The 21,722-nt window shown below is 37.4% G+C and overlaps 2 protein-coding genes across 2 annotated transcripts in view; both read left to right on the top strand.

Annotated features, from left to right (window-relative positions):
- The window catches only part of LOC134528189 (venom serine protease 34-like), a 60,615-nt gene extending 39,685 nt beyond the window's left edge, over positions 1-20,930 (top strand). The window contains exon 5 of the mRNA XM_063361582.1: positions 20,911-20,930. Coding sequence (XP_063217652.1) covers positions 20,911-20,930 — 20 coding nt within the window. The remainder of the gene's footprint in view (positions 1-20,910) is intronic.
- Positions 20,722-21,722, top strand: part of LOC134528107 (venom serine protease-like) — an 80,245-nt gene continuing 79,244 nt past the window's right edge. Inside the window, exon 1 of the mRNA XM_063361382.1 lies at positions 20,722-20,951. Within this exon, the coding sequence (XP_063217452.1) occupies positions 20,934-20,951 (18 nt within the window). The 5' untranslated portion in view covers positions 20,722-20,933. The remainder of the gene's footprint in view (positions 20,952-21,722) is intronic.

Below are 21,722 nucleotides of genomic sequence, written 5' to 3'. Positions count from 1 at the left end.
TACAGACAAGGTGGAAGCCATAAACCGTATGACACAACCAAAAAACATTAAGCAGTTACGGTCATTTCTGGGCATGACTTCATACTTAAGGAGATACATAAAAAACTACGCAACAGTGGCAGAACCATTAATAGAGCTTACAAAAAAACAAACGAACGTCCATTGGGGGGTAAAACAGCAAACTGCTTTCCAACAGTTAAAACAGGCAGTCTCGGAAGTACCACTACTAGAAAAATTTGTTGAAAACCGAGAAACAATTTTAGCATGTGACGCATCACAAACGGCAATAGGTGCAACCTTAATGCAAAAGGATGAACGCGGAAACCGTCACATTATAGCTTACGCATCAAGGAAACTGACATCCAATGAAACTCGTTGGTCAACAACAGAACGAGAATTAGGCGCCATAAAATATTTCTGCCATCTGTTTAAGCAATATTTATATGGCAGACATTTTATTATTGAGACAGACCATGCTAGCTTGAGATACTTAAGAAGCATGGCGGAACACAATACGCGAATACAAAAATTTGCCACATCAGTTGCTGAGTTCGACTTCGAAGCAAAAATAGTGAAAGGTGCGAACAATAAAATTCCAGACGCTCTATCACGTGTGCCGACGACAGATGAGCAATACATAAATAAGCGCGTAGGAAACAAGGAATATATAGTAAGAGCATGTCACGCTCGAGGTAATTCAATTTTTCACTCTCTTGCTGACGCAATATTTCCGGAAGAGAATAAGGAAAGTGAGATACAAACAACCATTGCTAAACACATCCACAAAAACTGGGGTGATTACAAAACATTTTACGAAAACCTGGGTAGCCCTATATTGAACAAAGAAAAAATTATACTAATAAACATGAGTAAGTACGAGGTATTAAGTGAGCCTATATTACACGCAGCCGTGGAAATTTATCAGATAAATATTAAGATAATTGATATAGAAACAGGTCAAGAAAAAACATTCGAAACTAAAATGCCTACTCACACAATAGTGCTGCTCAAACATAACAAACATAATAAACAAGTATTCGAAACAGTAGTGTTGAACTCCAGGTACGATATAGGTATTGAACGAGATGAAGATTTACTATTTTCAGTGAACGACATTGTAAACACATCACCCTTCCAAGGAGAATATAGTGAAGACCCTCATATTCAAAAATTAAAAGTAGCCCTTACATACCCGGAACATGCGGAGGGAAAATACATCAAATTAGCTCGGCGTTATGGAATGAAAAATAATGGGGAAATATATTATAAATTAAATACACCGGGAGGAGAAATTCAACTGACATTAGTCCCTAAAAATTTTCAACGGGAAATTATACAAGCCCACCATGATGCACTTTTAGGAGGCAGCCATTTCGGCATATTTAAGACAATTGCAAAAATACGCCAGGCATATTATTGGGATACAATGAGTAAGGACGTACAAAATTATGTCAAATCATGTGAAATTTGTCAAAGAGCTAAACAAGGGCGTGAAAAACCATCGGGTCAATTGCAACCAATTGAACCGCTACCAATATTTAAACAGTGGGCACTGGATGCCAAAGGTCCACTTACTTGTACCAGGAATGGGAACAAGTATATTCTTGTTATGACAGAATATGCGTCAAGATTTGTAGTTGCTAAGGCAGTACCAAGAATCGACGCCGAGACTTGTGCAGAATTTATCAAGGACGTTATTCTACGTTTTGGATGTCCAGACAGGCTGCTGACGGACAGAGGAACGTCATTTAATAACGAGTTAGTAACAAAACTTTTACAAAAACTGCAGATCAAGAAGCTCCAGACAACAAGTTTCAATCCCTGTTGTAATGGATTGGTGGAATCTATTAACCGTGTAATTGGAGAACAGCTGACAATATGGGCAGCTGAAGACCCCCGCGGATGGGATGAATATCTCCAATACATAATTTTTAATTATAACACGACAGTAAATTCCAGCAGTAAATACACACCCTTTTTCCTTGTACACGGGGTTGAGGCCATGCAACCATCACACGCTGTGCTTGGGAAATTTCCACGTCGGCCGGTAGATTGGGAAAAACACTTACGTAGTGATAGAGAGCAGGCAAAAATAAATATCATGCACAGTCAAAAAACACAGGAAACCAATTTTAATAAGAAATTTAAAGTAAATACATACAAGGAAGGTGATTCCGTTTGGCTTAGACGTAAAGCTCGGCATAAGTCGCTATCATTTAAATACATAGGTCCTTTCCAGGTTGTCAAGGTGTTGGGGCCAGCGACAGTAGTGTTGAGAATGAAGAAAGGTAATAAAATGATCAACGACACAGTGTCAACACGTCATTTAAAGCGAGCATACATAAACCGACAATTCGTACTGTTATCAGAGTGATAATGCTCGGCCTAGTAATAAGAATAACGATAACAATGAGACAGTAAGGCAAGACAAATATATAGGATACTGATATAGCATAGTAGAGTATGTATGAACCTTATGGCATGTGTTTTATTACAGGGGGAGGAGCCAATCATGGAGTTCTTTCAGGGAATTTGGCATCTATTCATACTCAGCATGTTTGCAGTCAGTGTCGTCAGTAACAATATGCCTAGCTTTTGTACTTAAGCGTGTGTGTATTCGGAAAAAAATATATATATAAGAGTAGGTAAGTATAAGAATACAACAAGACGGCCGCAAACCCGTTCCAACCAGCAGCCAAGGTACAAGTATATATGAAGAAAAAAGCACCTATATAGGTGCAGGTAAAATAGTAAAATAGTTAATAAATCCTTATCCTATAAAATTCCCTCGCCATGGTACCAATTTTCACTCCCGGGAGTTCACGTTATGTAGCGCTACAGTGGACAAGAGTTAAGGGTCGACCCGTTTTTGTAAAATAAAATAATGGTATAAATATTGTAGATAAGTGTCCATGTCAATAACTTACTGAGATTTCGGATATGAGGAGTAGTTTAATAAAATAAATTATGATATTAGTAATAGTTAATACAATAAATTATAACTTACAGCTTATAATATAGGAGGATGACATATGCTATTGATAGTAGGGTAATGTTATTAATTAGATATACGAAAGAAAAGGATATGTATGTATATATATAAAATAAGAACATAATTATATGGAAATTGTTTTTATGTCTCCATACAAAACTTAATTTTATATTCCATTTGTGTCAAAGATATGTTCCTTTTAGATGATATAATTATTATCATTCCTTTATCAATGTGTCTGTATATTTTGTTGTCCAAAGCGGTTTGTATTGTAATTTGTATATTTTGTTATAAGTTTGTCTTAATCTTGTTTTTGTATTTATAAATTATTTCACCTTATTTTATATATTTTGTATGTAGTAGTTGTCTTGTATGTCGTGCACAACGTTTAGACTCACTTTGAGTGTTGCTGTGAATGTAACATTGGATAAATAAATAAATCAATGATAGAGTAAAATTACGAAAAAAAAAAAAAAAAAAAAAATCTGGTTACCACACATATAGTCAGAGTATGTTCATATGAATTGTATTGATATATTTATAATACAACTCACATGTATCAAGTTGTTAACACGTTGATTATATTAATTTGTGTCTTGTTATGTTATGTATCGGTTGTATAAAAAAAAAAAATTCAATGTAATCACAAATCGGTACCCTCAGAATACTAAATAGAAATGTTATAACAACTATAGAAAGTCTCGCTGTCACACCACGTCAGGAAAGCGAATCGATCCGCGTAACCGACCGCGAGAGAAGAAAGGACACGCGGCGCTCCGAGCATGAAGGCACCTACAGGAAGATCGGGTCCGCGGCCGATGCATCAAGACACCTACGTTCCCGCTCCAAGATGCAGTTCCAGTGTCCTCTTGAACTAGGCTGAGGACAGCCTCTTAATCCAACCAGGGGGAGAGTGTTATGACTCGCTCTGAGCACTCTGGCAAGCGGCTTCGAGGCTCGCCCTGAGTCAAACACGAGGTGTCAGCAGTTTCAACACCGCCAGCGAAACAGCGACGCGAGTCGCCGAAGGCCGACCGCCGCTGCGAGAGAAAAGAGGACAACACGGAACATCAACACGGACGCGGACGGAAGAATAAAAACGACAGCCATTGTCGAGAGGGGGCTTCTTCTGGTCACCGGCGACTGGACGGCTGAAGTCGTGACGCCGGAACCACGGAGCGCCGTGGTCCTCGGCCGCCGCAGTCCGTCGTCGAATTCCTGCCGCGAGCGCGACCCAGCACAGCGTGGGTAAGGAACCTGCCGAGGTGTGGTAGCGAGGCTCCCCGATAATTGTCTAATTTGGTGACCGCTAACTCTATAATAGTACGTGACATTAAATCAAGTCTCTATATTGAATTGCCTTTCATTGTTAGTCTTGAGCCCCCTATCACCCTGTCTTAGAATAGTAAATAATTAAGATCATCTTAAGGTTGAATCATAACAGCTTACTTTTATTTTTTTCCCTCCATACCTCGTTCGCAGCTTTCGCGTGTTTGTTTCGTTTCCGTGGATGAGAAGCCCGGGGTTTACACGGAATTTTTTTTATCTATTAAAACTTTGATATATAAAAAAAACCGTCGAAGAGAAAATTTAATACATAAAATAAAAATTGAATTTATCTCCACAAACTTCACTTAAAATTTTACTTCTTCCTACTAATGCTCACTCTGTCCCTTGAACTTTGACAAGTGTTCATTTTGTGTGACTAATCTTCAAGGTCAGACAGCAGCCTACTGCTGCCCAAGGGGTAAGGGGTTACAATTCTGCGCGGCCTAACTGCAGGGGGTGCCAGTGGGGTGCGTACAACACAAGCAAAACTACTTTACAGTCCAAGAGAAGAGTGTTGTAGGCAACTGACATATAACAAAAACAGTGTTGCAAAACTTGATATTTTTTGGGTGTTGCAAATTACGTAAAACATCAGAACTGATTTTATTTTATAGATTAAGTTTCAAACTAGCAATTCACAAAATCTGAAATTTTTCCATTGAGAGGTTAATGGTGGTTTTTATCGAAATAATAATGTCAAATTCAAGCGACTATAATTATTACAGCAAACATTCGGCAACTGATTTATCGCTTTCATAATAAGCTATTTTGTTGGACATTTTGTAGAGAACACATCAAATACAATTCTTTAGGGAAAAAGTTGATAGTTAATCAAGAAATAAGTACACAAAAGTCCTGAATTATCAACTTTAAAGTGAAAAATTGAGAAAATTATGCTTCTTAAACAAAAAAAACTACAATTTTAAAGTGTCCATGCACATCTCTTTTACATGGAGAAATAAAAAAATCTGTGAAATATGACCTTAAGTCCTCCAGAGCGAGTTTAATTTATTTTCTTTAGGGAATGGGCGAAAGCTACACCAGTAATTCTTTTCGCGAGCTGTGGCCACGTGTAAAGGACAAGAATGTAAGCTGCAGGCCGATGACGAGGAAAGCCCTTGTCGGACAGGAAGGATACAAGATGCGACACCATGCGATACAGTATCGCGCTATAGAGGTTTCCATTGCATTCTGTGCGAAAGTTAGGTAATCTTATCTGTGAGGATGCACGCGTTTCAATGAAAAGGAAACATCTATCGCTAGGTACTGTATCGCCAACTTCAATATCGCATTTATGTGTTGCTTATTCCAACTTAATGACATGTAGCAGTGATGCATAATTTATTTACACTCTAAATAAAAAAAATCTCAGTTTGGTGAATTAGAACCTGGTTTACGTAAGCACATTCATATATACACAGTGGCGTAGCCAGGATTTGTGTATGGGGGGTGTTAAGAAGCATGGCCCCCGTATTAAAGCGGGGGGTCCGGGGGTCCTCCCCCGGGAAAATTGGGATTTTAAGGTGTAAAATAGTGCTATTTTAGCAGTTTTCTGTACTTAAATTTAATTAAAGATTTGGTGCTAAGGGGGGGGGTTTCAACCCCTAAAACCCCCCCCCCTGGCTACGCCCCTGCCTATACATATATATATATATAATCCTATTAAAACAATCCTGAAAATGCTGAAAAAAAAGTCTTACTTATGTTTTCAGCTGGTTAATAAATCATGTAGAGCACTATTCACTTCTACATAATTTAAATCAATGACATTTGATTCGGGAGTGTTTAGAGTTCTGAGAAACCAATTATTTTAATATGAATATAATATATTCCAGTGATACTTTTTTTATTTCAAAAATATTTAATTAGAGTCTACCAACGAAAATTTTTATTCACTCAGAAATTACAGCAGTGTAATTTTACTAGCAAAATCAGTTTATTAAATAAAGTAACAATAAATGCATAGTAAAGTGATAATAGTGTTGAAAGTTACATTCTTCTTTTGTGATATTGTTTTTGAAACTGAGATGCAAAGAATGTATTTACGCTAATGAAGACCACGTGTTGTTGCGGTAGACTTTGGGTTTATGACGTAACAGCCGCAACAGCTTGTGCTTTTCAAATGCAAATGAGCGGACACCAGAGACGAAATAACAATAACACTCTACTGTGACAGTTTGTCACGTTATCAAAATGAAATGCCATAATGGGTTCATTTTTCCAAGGCCACTTACCCGCTATTATGAATTATTTCGAGGGACAAATACTCACCATTCTGTGACGTTGAGAAGTCTTCTCAGTCCACGTAGTAAAAATAGTTCGTGCTGAATACACGGTGGTTCGACGCTCATTGGCTGACAGGCTAGCCGAGAACGTGGCAACATATAGGTCGTGTACGTGCGCAGTTGTGTCCTTGAGACCTTGCGTATTACACTTGCCCTTGTCGCGTGCTTGACGAATCCATACGGGTTAAATGTTTGGCCCAAATATTAGCCATCCAAACAGTTTGTTAAAATGTTTTTAACGAATTAAATTAAACCGGGAAACATTTTTTACTGAAATAAGTAATGTTTAACACTTCATTTATGTCACATGAATTAGCAGAAAATTTAATTTTTGATCCTAACTTTGTTTCATATATACGTTCTGTATTTGTTGAAACTTCCTTATAAACATGTTTAAATATTAACTTTTTATTTAATCTATTTTACCAGTAAAATTTAAAGTGAAAATGATTTTACATGTCATTATATTACTTACATTTATAGCAAATATAACCTAGACAGAACATTTTGTTTCAAAACGGTGACGTTTCGTCAACTCTAAGTACGTGAGAAATAGACCGATTTGTTTACTCACCTACTTGCATACTTCACTTCCCGTTCGGATAGTCCTTGTGATGTCACTTCTAGGGACAAGTACGTATAAATATTTCAGGCGATTTCGGACATGTCTTTAGTCTCACTCCATCACCGAATTATCATCAAAACAGTCAATTTCACATTCATCTTACTATTCACACATACAATTTTTGATATTTTATATATTTAACATTTATTTATACCTATAAGTTATTTTATATATCTTGGGGAAATCGATTATTAAGAACGCTGGCGAGGTGAAACAACAAAAACCTTAAATGCGTCCACACACACACACACACTCTCTCTCTCTCTCTCTCTCTCTCTCTCTCTCTCTCTCTCTCTCTCTCTCTCTGCCCCTCTCCTCCTCCTTTCGCAATCCCATTCAATCCTTCCCAGAAACGTATCTTTATTTTAACCCGGCAAGCTTGAGTTCGAGTCCCCTGCTCAACCCAGCTAGTTATATGTTGCACAACCAAAACTTGAGAATTCCAACCGACATCACGCGAAAATGTGCTGTAAGATGTTTAAAAATACACGATTTTACAGTAATATATGCCACGTTATGGCCAAGATGTTAGAAAATGGATGTTTTTACAGCAGTCTATACTGCGGGATGCCTCCTTTCATGACTTTTGGCTTTTAGTAAATAATCGTTCGAAAATCTTCATCACGGCCAATGATTCGCATTTTCACACTGCTGTGCATATAAGCCTTCCAACTGAACATCTATAAAACTATCCGATACGTGTGCGTTGAATTTTGTTGCAGGCACATTGCGCGTAGAGGCTACTTAGCACTAGATGTATTTGCCGGTATCGCCCTCAGCACTTCATTGCGTATGTAAAAAAATATAGTTTTAGAAATTCCAGGCAGGTAAGATCATTAATTACGAAATTTATTACTAGATATGATAAATGGGTAAACAATCACTTGGAGCCATAAAGGTGTGGGCTGGAAAGTTCGGGTTATAATTATAGTGCAAATTTAAACTTTGTGCCGTTTATTTTCTTGGAATCACATATTTTGCGACATTGTTTACGAACTAAACTACATCTTATGTTGTGTTATCTTCACGCCTAATCTTAACAACTTGATAACACTCACCTGGGCTAAAGGCATTTACAGAAATCCCTGAATGATATAATTAAAAACCTTAATGTTTTTGTCTGAAATTCTGAAAACTCACGGATGAAATAATTTTCAAAACTTACTGTTAATCTGTTTGACAGAAACTTTTTGCATACATCTCGCTGAAAGATAGTGTTGTAGATCCCATACTTATCAGTACAATCAAAAGTCGTGAAACAAAATTCAGTTATTATATACCTTACACCAGGTGTGCCGGTATCTTTTCACACAATTTAAGGTACTTTAAAAATTAAATTACGTATGAAATCCAATAAACAAACGATTTCACTGTGACGTGATGATTAAAAAACACGGCGTAAAGAGTAATTTTACATAACTGAGTTTGGTTTTGAAAGTTTTAAAAATCACTTTCAAAATATTTCACAAGCCATCGCGGTTTTAATATCTTTAAGTTGGAAAATAGAATACAAGTTTTTTTTTTCTCTGAATTTAAGGGTGCCACCCGAGCGGGCTCACGGGCTCTTAAGGCCCCTACACACTGTCAGTTCGGACTTATCAGTTTAAGTGAACAGTCGGAACTGCCGTGTGTGTGCAATCACGTTGGACTGACGAACTGATGGTTTTTCATCAAATGGACTGTGGGCTCGAGAGCACTCAGTCTGAACTGCCACGCGTGGGAACAGCGTCTTGCCAGTCCAAACCGTCAGTCCAAAAGAATTAATCCATCAGTCCATCAGCTAAGTGTAACGGCAGACATCTTTGGTCGCTTTGCTATTATTTTTCCTTTTCCCAACTAAAACTGCAACTGAAATTGCAACATCCATAGTTTCTTCCAGATCAAACAGCAACAGCAACCAAAAGACTGATCGTGTGTGGGGAAGGCTTCAGTTCAGTCCAAACTGTCAGTTCTGACTGTTCGGTCCGAACTGAGTACCTGGACTGATCGTGGGTGCAGGGTGTGTCTCAACTTAGTCCAAGCTGTCAGTTTTCGGGCTGTGCTGATCGTGTGTGGGGGCATTAAGAGCGCGGGGGTGCCAAGGGCGACACTGCCTTGTACATCACAAGCATTTTCACCTTTGCGCGCAAAGCATCGAACTGGCGTACAGTCTTCACGTCGGTAACGCACCTCTAATGAGACTCTAAGTGACAACCCTAAACTTCATGCGTGTTCCTATCCTACTTAGAATACTGTGATCAAATTGTTAATAGTTAATAAGGCCCGTTCTAAAGTGAAACGGAAACGGAGACGAATTTCATGGCACAGAGTTTCTACAACAGCACGCAGACGGAGACGGATCTGTACGGATCAGCTCGCCAATGCTGAGCTCTTCCGTTTACGTAGCTCCGTGCGACCAATAGAAGCCGAGTAATTGACTGTGGTGGTAGCCATGTTTGTTTATGTTCTAAATACGTTTAAATTTGTTTCACGTACAAGAATTTCTAGTGTTTCTATTACCACTTTGTCGTTTATTTATATTACTTATGTAAATTCTGCCCGTACTATGGTTTCGAAGCACAATGAGGTTATTAGTGGGGAAAGCGGGTTCGTAAGGATAGCCCAATTAAATGTATACAGTTTTATTTGCTACTACTATTTTCATTACTAATTAAATCACCACACTTAACTTTTGTTTACAAATCACTAAGTATCTGTTCAGTCCACGGTTCACACTTTTCACTGGAGTTAGGCTCAACAGTGGTTCGCCCCTTTACCTCGCAACTGTCCACACACACAGTCTCCCACCACTCAGTCAGACACGCACGGTCCCGTCGCTCCACGACTGCGCCACTCGCCGAACTCGCACTTCACTCAACTCGCCTGTTGGAACTCCGGCGGAGGCCGGCGTCACCGCTTTTATACCCGTTGCCCGTCTTTCTGGAACTGACTGGAGTGGTTGTGACGAGTCGCGTCAACCCGGGCTGACCCGACGCTCGAAGCATCCAGAACAGCAGCGTGTTATTCATGCCATTCCACGCGGCGGGTTCTCTGTAAGCCTACGCAATTCCCAGGTCGCTAAGGCATAGATGACAGCGCCGAGAAAGGCGGGTGCGGGGGCAGGAGGATGGTGAAGACGGGCCGTCCTAATCCCCTACAGTATGCGCACATGACGTCAGTGGTCGTGCGGGGCCGCCAGCCGCCCGGGAGCTGACTGACCAGCAAGTACCTGGTTCGCACTGCGGCCTTGGTTCCAGCACGCTTTGTACACTATATATATAATTGAGCAGGTGAGATGCAGAACTATCCTTATCCACCAGAAGTGATTTTTCAGGAATTGGGAAAAACTCGTAACTTGAGTAATTTACATCATCTATGCAGCTAAATTTTTGTGGAGTAAGAGTACAATAATATTAGTTTATTTATGAAATATTTTAAAAATCTGGATAAACCTCCCTGAGTTATTTGGGTTTGTAATATGGAAAAGGAAAGTTTTGCAGCAAACTAGCGAAAAATAATATTTTTGTTATTAAAACACCTTGTAATAGGGCAGTTTAGTTTTTATTGTAAGATTTACAAACTTATGTACTATGTACAAAATGTTTCACATAAAACAGAAATGTATATTCTGGAAAGAGTAAAAGTCTACACCATTGGATCATCTGCTTCATCCACATTGGCACACTCTTCGATTGCGTTTGCATCTCTATGCTCATCTTCTTCTTGAGCATCAATAACATTTCGGTAGTATTCTAGATGTTCTAAGTCTCGCCAGTTCTCGCCAAAATGTTTAGAAAGAAGATTATTGACATCTTTCAATTTTGCTTTTTTTACAGGAACTGTGAGTAACAGTGGTTCTGGATGAATATTGGCCATAGCCATGCCCCTTCTGATGATAGATGAAACAGTAGAACAATCTGTTTCATAGTTAATTTCGCCTCTAACACGAACTGCACCATTTTTATTTTTTGTTAGAATTATCCTCTTGCACATAGATAACCGAAAGTGCCACTGTGATGTAGGCTTGAGTACATTTTGCACAGAAGTTTTCCAGTCAAAAACAGGTACTTCCTTTCCAAGTCTCTTGACTGTTCCGAATGACTTGAAAATGTCAATGTATTCATCTGGTGTTATTACTGTTTCCCTACTCCTTATCACTTTTTCTATCCTCCCAAAAACCCTGTCGGGAGGAAGGAAGGAGTGCCCAACAATTGGAAATAGAAATCGCACTTGTTTTATTGTTTGAGGACACTCCTCACTGAACCACTTCATAACAACCCCAATGACAATACTATTTTTATTCTGGCCCGGGCAGCCATCGGAGCACAGTTGAATACATTCTATGTCACCATCAGAAAGATCTGCAGTTCTTAATGTGTCAATAATTGCTGAAGCAATTTCATTAGATCCCTTTAAACGTTCATTTTCTAGCCATGCATACATTGTGACCGTGTCCTTATTCTGAGGTGCTTTGGAATGTCCTCTACACATAGTAAAATTATACATAAACATCTGTCTGCTGTAGTAAGCAGCTTGATCAGGAACACGAGGTAAAACTAAGTTCTTTTGACAGTCGTAAGTAAAAACCACTGTACGTTCAGTACGCCTTTCCTTAATCTGAGAATAAAATGCAGAGGCTTTTAGTTTATGAACCCTTAATTTCACCATTAAATCAACCTTTTCCTCACTGCCTGTGGTAGCAGCCTTCATCTGATTTGTGAGTTGAAGGCACGTAGAACAAGCATCGGTTCTGGGGGTCTTGAAACTTATGTTAAAGTTGTATTGGAAGATGTGTCTGAACAGACTATACTTAACCTTAAATTCACTATCATTAGATCCATTATAAATCCTCCATAGTTTTTTCATACTTAAACCACACTCAAGATACTGACATTTAGTTTTGTTCTTGGTGTAATGTTCTTCAACTGGTTGTAATTTCTTAATAAACTCACAAACTGCATTTCTCTTTGCCTCATATATTTTATTTGATCGTTCACCACCTCTATTTTCTTTTGGAGAATACCCAGTGCTTAAATAAATGTTTCCTACATAAATTCTGCACACGGTATCGAGATATTCCTAAAATAGATAGGAAGGTGGTAGCACATACCTGTACAGGTCCGTGTAGAGTTTTTACATAGTACTTGTTTGAAGATGTTTTCCTGGAACTGTTTGCCACTTTTGACCGAGAAGTCCTCTTTGGAGACATCTGGGAAGTGTACTTCAAAATAAAGCTATCCTGAGATGCTTTACGAGATGTAGCATAAAAGGCCTGATGGAAACGTCTGATATCTTGCATGGCTAGAGTTGTACATTTATAGGTCTTCGTATCATGTCCACACTGCGGCTTTCTCGGCAGTGATTTTGATGTATACCTGAAGCAATAAATTAATCATAAAATTTATAAGTAACTGGTATGAGCAATCTTTGTATTATTCCATGCATACAACACAGTATAATCGCAAAAATTCAAGAGTCCTGTTACATGTAGAAAGAGTTGCTTGCTACAAAAACATGAGTGGTAATTAGTTTTAAAAATTATGAAAATTTTGTTAAGGACAAGTATGTCAAAATTTAAACCAGAACTAGCAAAATGGCATGCGTAATTTGTTTGTTATCGCAATATCAAAATATTTTACATTCTAATTTCACTTCCTAATGTATTGCATTAATATGAGAGGTTATATTGCTGTTACCTTTCTCGTTTGGATATTTCTCGAGTCCATGTTTCCTTTCGCCGATTTCGTTTCCTGCCCCTTTCAGTAGTAACTTCAATCACGTTACTAAAATGTTCTGAATTATCCATCACAGGCAAGAACAATGATTCGTTTAGTTATTCCCACAAAAACACAAAAAGGTAACAATGTAAACATCAAGGCTAGTTATTATTTCCACAGATATGCACATAAAGGGCAACCAACTGCAATATATTAAAACACACATTATAGAAAGAAAAAATAATTATAAATTGTTTTATACATTTGTCATAGAAACATATAAGCATTATTACAGATGGTTTTCATACATAATGTTAAAACATGTAGGATAAAGACAGTTTTGAAACAAATTGTAAGAAACTGGAAAAGAACCGTTATGTAACTTACTGGCACTTGGAATAGGAGAGTTTTGCAACGAACTACATTCTTCAACTCACAATTATCGTGGGAACAGAAGACTTTAGAAACACAACAATATTGTCTATACATGAAGGGGAACTCTTACTTTACAAATTCTATGGAAACGTGATTTTTTCAATTTATGGAAAAGGGCAGTTTTGCGTCTCACCTGCTCAATTAAATTAATATTTCGTAGCCTTGAAATGCAATCTCACTGGTTGCCATTTGTTATGTTTCCGTGCATTTTGGAAGCAGCAGACGCGATGGTGAAATGTTCCGACAGATCCGTCTACTTTATCGTGATCCGTCTCAGTTTCCGTGTCATTGTAGAACGGGCCAAACGCTCGAGAAAACAACCGTTTCAAATGTTATTGCCAACAAAATAAATGTAAAAATCCCTTTCGTCTCTGCTTACAGATTTGGTTGATTCATTTGAATAGATTGTGAAAGCAACTGGCGCCCTGTTTAAAACTAAATTGAAGAGAATTCGTGCTGTTAAATTTTAGGTCTTATCATAATAGAACATCATATTTGTGATTCGCGTGGTAGGAAATTGTTATTCAGAGTGAAATTAATTTACTGTTCCGTGATTTATGTTAAATTTAGTGTAACCACACTAGCAACATTCATACACACTACCATAGCTGGTGTAATAAAAGAAAACACCAAACAGGTGACTAAATTTCTTTAAAAATTAATTATCACGTTGCGAGACAACAGTATAATAGATCTACGACAAAGACAATGACATGAAATTAAAAATAAAATGTTGTAACCTGTGAAAAAACAGGGGGGGGGGGGGAGTGAGGCCCAGAATTTTGAACGCATTGCCCAAAATACTTATTGCAAAACAAACTCACGAGCAGCTTTGCGAATAAATGTTGGTTCTGTTTCATCGTTTCCTGGAAGATAAGACGTAACCTTTAATACATAAACAGCTTGCGTTAATGCTAGTTTATTGCTTTACGAGCACTTTTCCTGTTACTTCACGACTGCTGAGATTTGGGAATATGGGGTTCATTGATCTCTTTACTCTAAACATATTAACGTAGTTTACACCACACTTTGCTATTTGCACTTTATTTTGCCATTTACATTTCAAAAAGGACAGTTTATATTTTTTGAAACATTAAACAATGTTTACTTTCCTTCGCGTAAAAACTAGGTCCATATGTATGAATTGGTTGAAAGAAGGCCCCCAACTGGCATGTCAACGTTTAAGTGTTTTATTTTCCAGAATTCCGATTTGAATTTGTCCTGGAGCACAGTTGGCGACAAAGTTTTATTTTGGTTTCATTAATTTGAAATATTCTTTTTAAATTGAGACAAATATACGTGCATTATGTTAATAATATTCTAACCATAAATAAAAAAAATAAGATATAAGTTCTTTATGACTCTAACTTTTGCTTGAAAATTAAATACCAAACAACGCTCACGTGTTCTTAAGTGTAACATTAAAAAGTCTACTCCTTGAAAAGTTATGTTTCCGTACTAACAATCTATTTTATGCAGAAATTTTGAGCAACACTTTTTAAAAAAAATACTATAAATATAGGAATGGATTTAAAAGTGAGTAATGTATATGTTTCATAAAATTTAGATTTTTTTATGTATGAGAGAAATTATTGTTATTGAAGAAATTTAGTCTGTTAAGAAATAAGCATTCTCGCATAACGTTGTTACGTACAGTTATGTTGTATTTACCTAATTATGCATTGCTTATTCACATTCCACTGTGATATTTCTCATAGTTGCACAAAAATTTATACGGCGTCAAAAATACTAAATTTTACGAACACTAAATTTGTTCTTATCCTTGCTTATAAGAGTTTTAAATTTTTTATAGGATTTAAAATATACTTAAGAATTTTTTTTCCTTGTGTTCGGCGAGAATTATTATTTCTCTCAGTTTTCCATTATTTTAACTAATTATTAAAAAAAAAATTCTCGTGTTTCATTCTCGCCCTGGATTAAAGAAGACGGTGGTAGGATTTCTTTAGTTTCAGACAAAGCGGATGAAAATTTATTGAAGTAGGTGAACAATGATTTGATAAATGGAACAGAAATAATCATGTAAAATTATAGAGATTTGTACATTTACATGAAAACAACTGTATTACTACAAAATGGTGTTCGCAGTAATACTGGGTTTTAATTATTACCTGCGCATTTATGCTTTGTGTTGTCCCAGTACCTACATTATTTAAAGTTATTTGTAAACCGTTCCCTGAATAGCTTTCCAGTATTAACTGTACACATAATAAGCATGGCACAACAAATTATTCAAATTTTCTGATAGTCGGTTATATTTTCCATGGTTTAAAAAAAATTATGCTTTAATGAAACATCATTTAAAATATAAAATTATGTACCAATTTTCATAAGAAATACTCAGTATTATCTCTAAAAACGTATTTAAATTATGCAAAATTAACCATAGCCGTGCTTGTACAAAATCTTTACCATATTTTTCTTATGGTATTAAAAACTATCTCTTGTGAAAGTACAAAAAAATGTCTTCTGTTTAAGTTTCATAGTGTTCGGGGACTTGCGCGTTCCCTCTATTCTTGTCCTGGACTTTGATGCTTCAAACTCGAAATTAATGGACATCTGCTAAGCACGTGTCTCATTTTTATCATCATCATTATGTTTATTTTATCGTCGTTTATCTGGATGATTAGCAACTGCAAATGAAATCTGAATAAATTTGAATGTTTTTTATACCAAATTATTTAATTTTCCCGTCTTTTTTCTTGCAAGGGGAAAAAAATACGTTTCAACATTTTACACTGCTGTTGAAGGTAAAGTATTTTTTATTAAGTCTATAATGACAACTAAATTCTAGAGATGATTATTGATCGTTTTGAGTGAAGAACGTTTACATAAGAGTTTATTTATTTATTTTTTTTTTTTTAATATTTCGGCTGAGAGAAATATTTTTGGCAGGATGTACCTACCTATGTAGTTATGTTCTGACGAACCACAGACGTACAGTAATGCAACAGCTACGTTTTCACTGTCATTTTCAAGAGCCATGCAAACAGTTTTTTTTTTTCCCCCGCAGGACAGAGCCGTTGAGACCGGTGTCACCAGTGGTGGATCCAGAATGTTTGTTTGGGTGGGGCTTGACCCAGCTGAAAACCTTCTTATAGAAATTTAAAAATTGAAAACATGAATTAAGTTAGTATACGTGATGAAAATTGTACTTACTATAAGTAGTATAGTACTAAGAAAGTAGGTTAATATCAAGTTCCATTTGAGATTTTTTAGGGGTGAACCCAGATGCTTAGTCCGCGGGGGGGGGGGGGGGGTGTGTTTCGTGGTTGAACCGAAGCCGTTGCCAATTTATACTTTGTTATTTATTCTAGAACAATTATCTAAATGTTCGATTTTTGTTTGATCAATTTACTTAGTGCTTTCTTGATAGACTTGAATTGTGCACACTAGGATAAGCGTTCATAAAAATATTCAGCACCCTCTCTACTTCCCCCCCCCCCCCAAAAAAAATGCTGCGGAAGTTTAAGCTGCAGGGGCAGAAACGCACAGTATGGCACCAGCCTTAGGTAATAAATTTTGCTGACATAAACAAAGATTAAATAACACTAATTAATGGTCAAAATTTCCCGCCATATATCACCACTCACGCGTTCTTCCCTAAACAACTAGCACGAGGTCTTGCGTTTCGTTTATGATTTGGGGCCAAGGTCTTTCTGCTGTAACGTGCAAACCATTATCTCCACTTTACGCACTATTAAAAATGTTCACCTTAAATTTACTAAGAATGCTGGTTACAAATCATCCAGGCATCTTTGTAATTTAACTGCTATCTTCGGAAATATACGGACACTCAATTCACTTTCTTTGAAAATCAATACAAAAGAATATTCTTAGTATAATAACAAATATTTAAAAACTGGTTGAGTTTCTTCTTTTGTACCTGCGTGTGTTTTACCTTTGTTAAAAGCGAAAAACACAGCTGAGAAGTTTAAATACGGCGTAGTTTGTACGAAGATTCAGTTACTTTAACTTACGAAGAACTCTTCGTTTATTTCAAGTAAATTCTTCGTTGAAAAATCTATAAATTTACTGTTATTTCTCAATGTGCGGATAGGGGGAGACCGGGGCAGGTTGTAACAGTTTTTGTATTTAATTTTTTTTGTGTTCATGTATAATACCTAAGAAAAATATTAACTGGGAAAATTATGAAAGAGCCCTTCTTCTTCCATCACAGCTATTTTGGAAACAATCCTTCTGCTATTTTTTGCTGCACAAAGGGAAAACCGCTTAAGAGAAAAGTGTTACAACCAGCCCCGCTCTGGGGCTGGTTGTAACAGACTCTGGGGTTGGTTGTAACAGTATTTAAAAGTGTTTAAAAATTGAAATCCAGGAATTATTTACAATTTATTGGGAACCATACAGGAAATATTAAACATTTACTTCTTTTCACATATTTGGCTGAACGAAAAAGTCTTACAAATGCATAGTAGGTGCCTAATGCTTACTCGAATATTCCATCTGATTGAAAGTTGTAACAAACATACTTTTTCGATTTTTTCGCACAAGAAAAGTGTGACCACAATTGGCGGTCCAAACAACGAACCCACTCCTCACCAGGCTTGCTTGAAGAAAATGGTTCTAAACACACTAAACAAAAACATTCACTGCCGTCCTCTGATGAGCTGCTGTCACTTTGTAATGAATTTCGTTGTTTTGGAGGAATTTTTGGCTTAGCTTTAACACGTCTGCACATTTGTGGTAATTTCTTCTTTCCTTTCAGGAAGGCCCGATTTCTTCGTTTCTCATATTCTTCCTCCAGCGCATTCTTTTCCGGAGTGTCTGTCAAAATGGCACTTTTCCTTGTTTTTCTGCCATCATTTGTTCTCCTCGGTGCGGATTTTGGAAGTGGCTGGACTGCTTCCGGGGAAAACAATTATTCTGGCTCGAGTGAATTATTAGGACATGCTTGAGTTTGATAATCTGGAGATTCCCTTGACATATCACGTGAACAACTTGGTGCTACGTCTGGATTTGGTCTGTCCGTCACAAACGAAGGAGAAAAATCTGTATCATTAAATATGTCTCTGTTGTAAGGAAAAATTCCACATTTCTCAAATCCTTGTTGGATGTTTATCGGAGATGTAGCTAGCGGGAAAGCTACTTTTAAGATCGATGGAATATCATAGATTGTCATCGGCTTAACTATTGCCTCTGGGGTTTTGTTGTTCCTTAACCATGTATCCATTGCTGTCTTTATCTATCTCTTGAGTGGTGAAAAGACAATTTGATCAAGTGGCTGAAGCCGATCAGTGCAATGAGGTGGGAACGATAACATAACTATGCCATTTTGTTTTGCAAAATCTAGACAGACGGGAGATATGTGTGACTGAAGATTGTCTAAAAGTAGGAGGACTGGTGTCTCTATGCTAGGACGAACACAAGCGACAAAATGCTTAAGAAAAATCAAAAACTCGGCTTCGGTTGTCCATCCAGACTTATTTGCAGCACCTATACGCCCTGTTGGACCATCTCTGATGAAGTGATCGTAATACCTGACTCTAGGAAAGATGAACATGGGAGGAATATAATTGCCTGCTGCGTTCACTGCCACAGTTAAGGTTCTCGTTCGGCTGATGTTATCGCTCCAAATTTCAGTTTCAGTGGGAAGCAAAATCGACACGTGTAGCTGTCAAGGTGATAACGAGCAAGAGGTAATAAATCCTGCTCGAAATAGTATCTGTAGAGTGTAGGGAAACATGTGCAGTAGGTTTTTTTATTGTCAAAAGCTTAAGGGCGGGGCAGGTTGTAACAGTCGACGGGGTTGGTTGTAACAACTTATTTTAGTTGTTACAACCTGCCCCAAATGACACTACTAGAGAATTCATACATTTTGACAAAGTAGTATATATATAATTTAAATGCCAATAACATATATGCAAAGCCAGTGTTTAGAATATGTATGTACTCCAAAGAGAGTTTTTAAACAATGCAAACACAAATTACAATAATTATGAATATTAAACGGGAAATATTTACTCAACTTGTCGAAAAACAGTCTTTCTCTTCTTGATCTAACGAGCGTGTCTGACCGGCGATATATTGCAATTCACACTGAGAGCAACTACAGGCGCTCCCGTGACTAAATGGAGAAGACTTTCTGGTGACTGGTTGTGGAACTAACTGGCGTGTTACAACCTGCCCCTGTTACAGCCAGCCCCGGTCTCCCCCTACTTAGAGGCTACACCATAAGACTAATTCATAAACAAACCACTCTTAGTTTATATTACTTTATATAGTTGGATACAACATCTGATAGGGCGTGGAATCAGTAGTTACAGAGAAGACTTATATATGTGCGCCAGTCCAAGGTAGGAGGAATTTAGTATTCGAATATTTTGGTAAATTTAGCTTCTGAATACGTCGAAGAAGATTCCCTCTCTCTTGTTTTTACTGTCGTCTGGTTCAAAGCCGGGGTTAAGTATTTTTTCTGTGTTTTTTTAGTTTTTTTTTTGTCTCATTTTATAGTTTAAAATTTATGTGTGCAAATGCAATGATTCGATAGTCGACGTAGCTGCTCCGGCAGCGAATTATAGCAGGCGGGTAAGGAAACTACGTGTGATTCACTTCAAGAAATGTAGTAGAAAATACAATTTTCGTGTACCTGTCACGCTCGGCATTATTTTTGATGAATCTACGTTGAATTTCGTGTCCGAGTTTCATATTATAAGTGTGTTTGCAACATGATAACACGTGAATTTGCTCGTTACCGAGGTTAGATGTTTACTCCTATCGTGATGGTCTTTATATACAGAGAGTGGCGATTGCCAGGAGCAGTTATCTGTACAGTGGGTAATCTGCGCCAAGTTTTCGGGACATTCAACAGTTGAGGCCGGTATTCCAAGACACAAAAATAAGGACATGGGTGTTGAATATGCTACACCTTTTCCCTAACTGCATTCCCAGTGCACGATAGTGACACTAAAAGTCCCTTATTATTAGAGAACGGATTTTGGTGTCTTATCCGTTGCCGATCTGGATCCCAAATTCCGCGCATGCGCAGAGCTCACTTTTTCGTTGTTTTCGTCCAGATGGCGGACTTGCGTCTGGCGCCATTAACTCGTGTATGGTCAATTTTTGTGATCATCGGGGGACGTTTGTGTGCCAAATGAAACTTGTTATGATAGCGAAACTATCCTGGAATACATTTTGTACACTTTAATGGTAATAACAAGAAATAATCGCAACTTAATATGTACTTGAGAAAATTAGAAAACAAACGGTAGTGAAAGCCTTGGCTGATGTTTCTGCTGCCAAGCCGACACGTGGCAGGTTGTCGTGACGCCGGGAGCCACGTCTGTGGTTATCAGCGCGACAGGCGCGACAGCTACTCCACTTGTTCTGTTCGGGAGCGACGGGGATGCACGCGCACTTGCGTCGCTCTTGCGCCGAGGGCGCCGTGTTACGTGTGTGGTAGAGGGGTGGAGAGGGCGGTCCTCCCGCCGATAGCAGCGCGCGAAGCTCTGACAGGCGAGACGCATTCGGAGCAGTATATAATCGACGTGCGGCGTCGCGCTCCGTTCGCAGGTGTGGAGAGAGTGACGTAGGTCATGGCAGGTCTTCTTCAGGTCGGTGTGCACGGTATTGCTCATATTGCAACCTTTCTTTTCAAAAAAAAGTATGAATAATTACAAATATTTCTACAAAATAAACAGACAAAATGACTAAGGTATTTAATCAGATTTCGTACCTAACACGAATACTGTAACTCGTGATTGGTTTTGAATTTTGAAAATGGTAATGCAAGTGTGCGGTTAATTTTTTTATATACTTAGATTAACTATGCCGATTTTGTACATTCCGTTTAAGTGTGTACCATGTTGGAATTACACTTACTTTTTTTTCATTTTGTAAGGTAGGTACCCTATTTGGCCGATTTTAAATTTTGTGAAACATATGCCCATTTAATTTTCATTTAGATTATGTCATATTATATTTTTTATCTTTAATTTTAATTTGGTGATATTTACAGAATAATTTAATTTAAACTTCCCCCTGTTTCACCTCATTACAGATACTTATATTATATTAGGATTTTTGTTAATCATAGTATATTTATTTTAAATGTGTATTACAGTACTCAAATTACTTATTGCACGTGTTAGTAGATTAATAGTTATTATTAGTAGTAATTACCAATAATTAAACAAACCTTCCCAATATTCATCCTCCACTTAGATTATATTGTTTTTATAATAATAATAATAATAATAAAACAAAAGTAACTGCCTTTTTAGACCATTGTGATAAAAAATCAACAAATGGTTAAAACTCACAATGGAACTTACTATGTAAGTTATTCTTACTTAGTTTCTTATAGCCGGTTTGATTTTCTTCTC

Source organism: Bacillus rossius, chromosome 1 (genome assembly GCF_032445375.1).
Source record: "Bacillus rossius redtenbacheri isolate Brsri chromosome 1, Brsri_v3, whole genome shotgun sequence".
Lineage (NCBI taxonomy): Eukaryota > Metazoa > Arthropoda > Insecta > Phasmatodea > Bacillidae > Bacillus > Bacillus rossius.
Note: the sequence above shows the minus strand (reverse complement) of the source record. Positions and strands in the feature narration are given on the sequence as shown.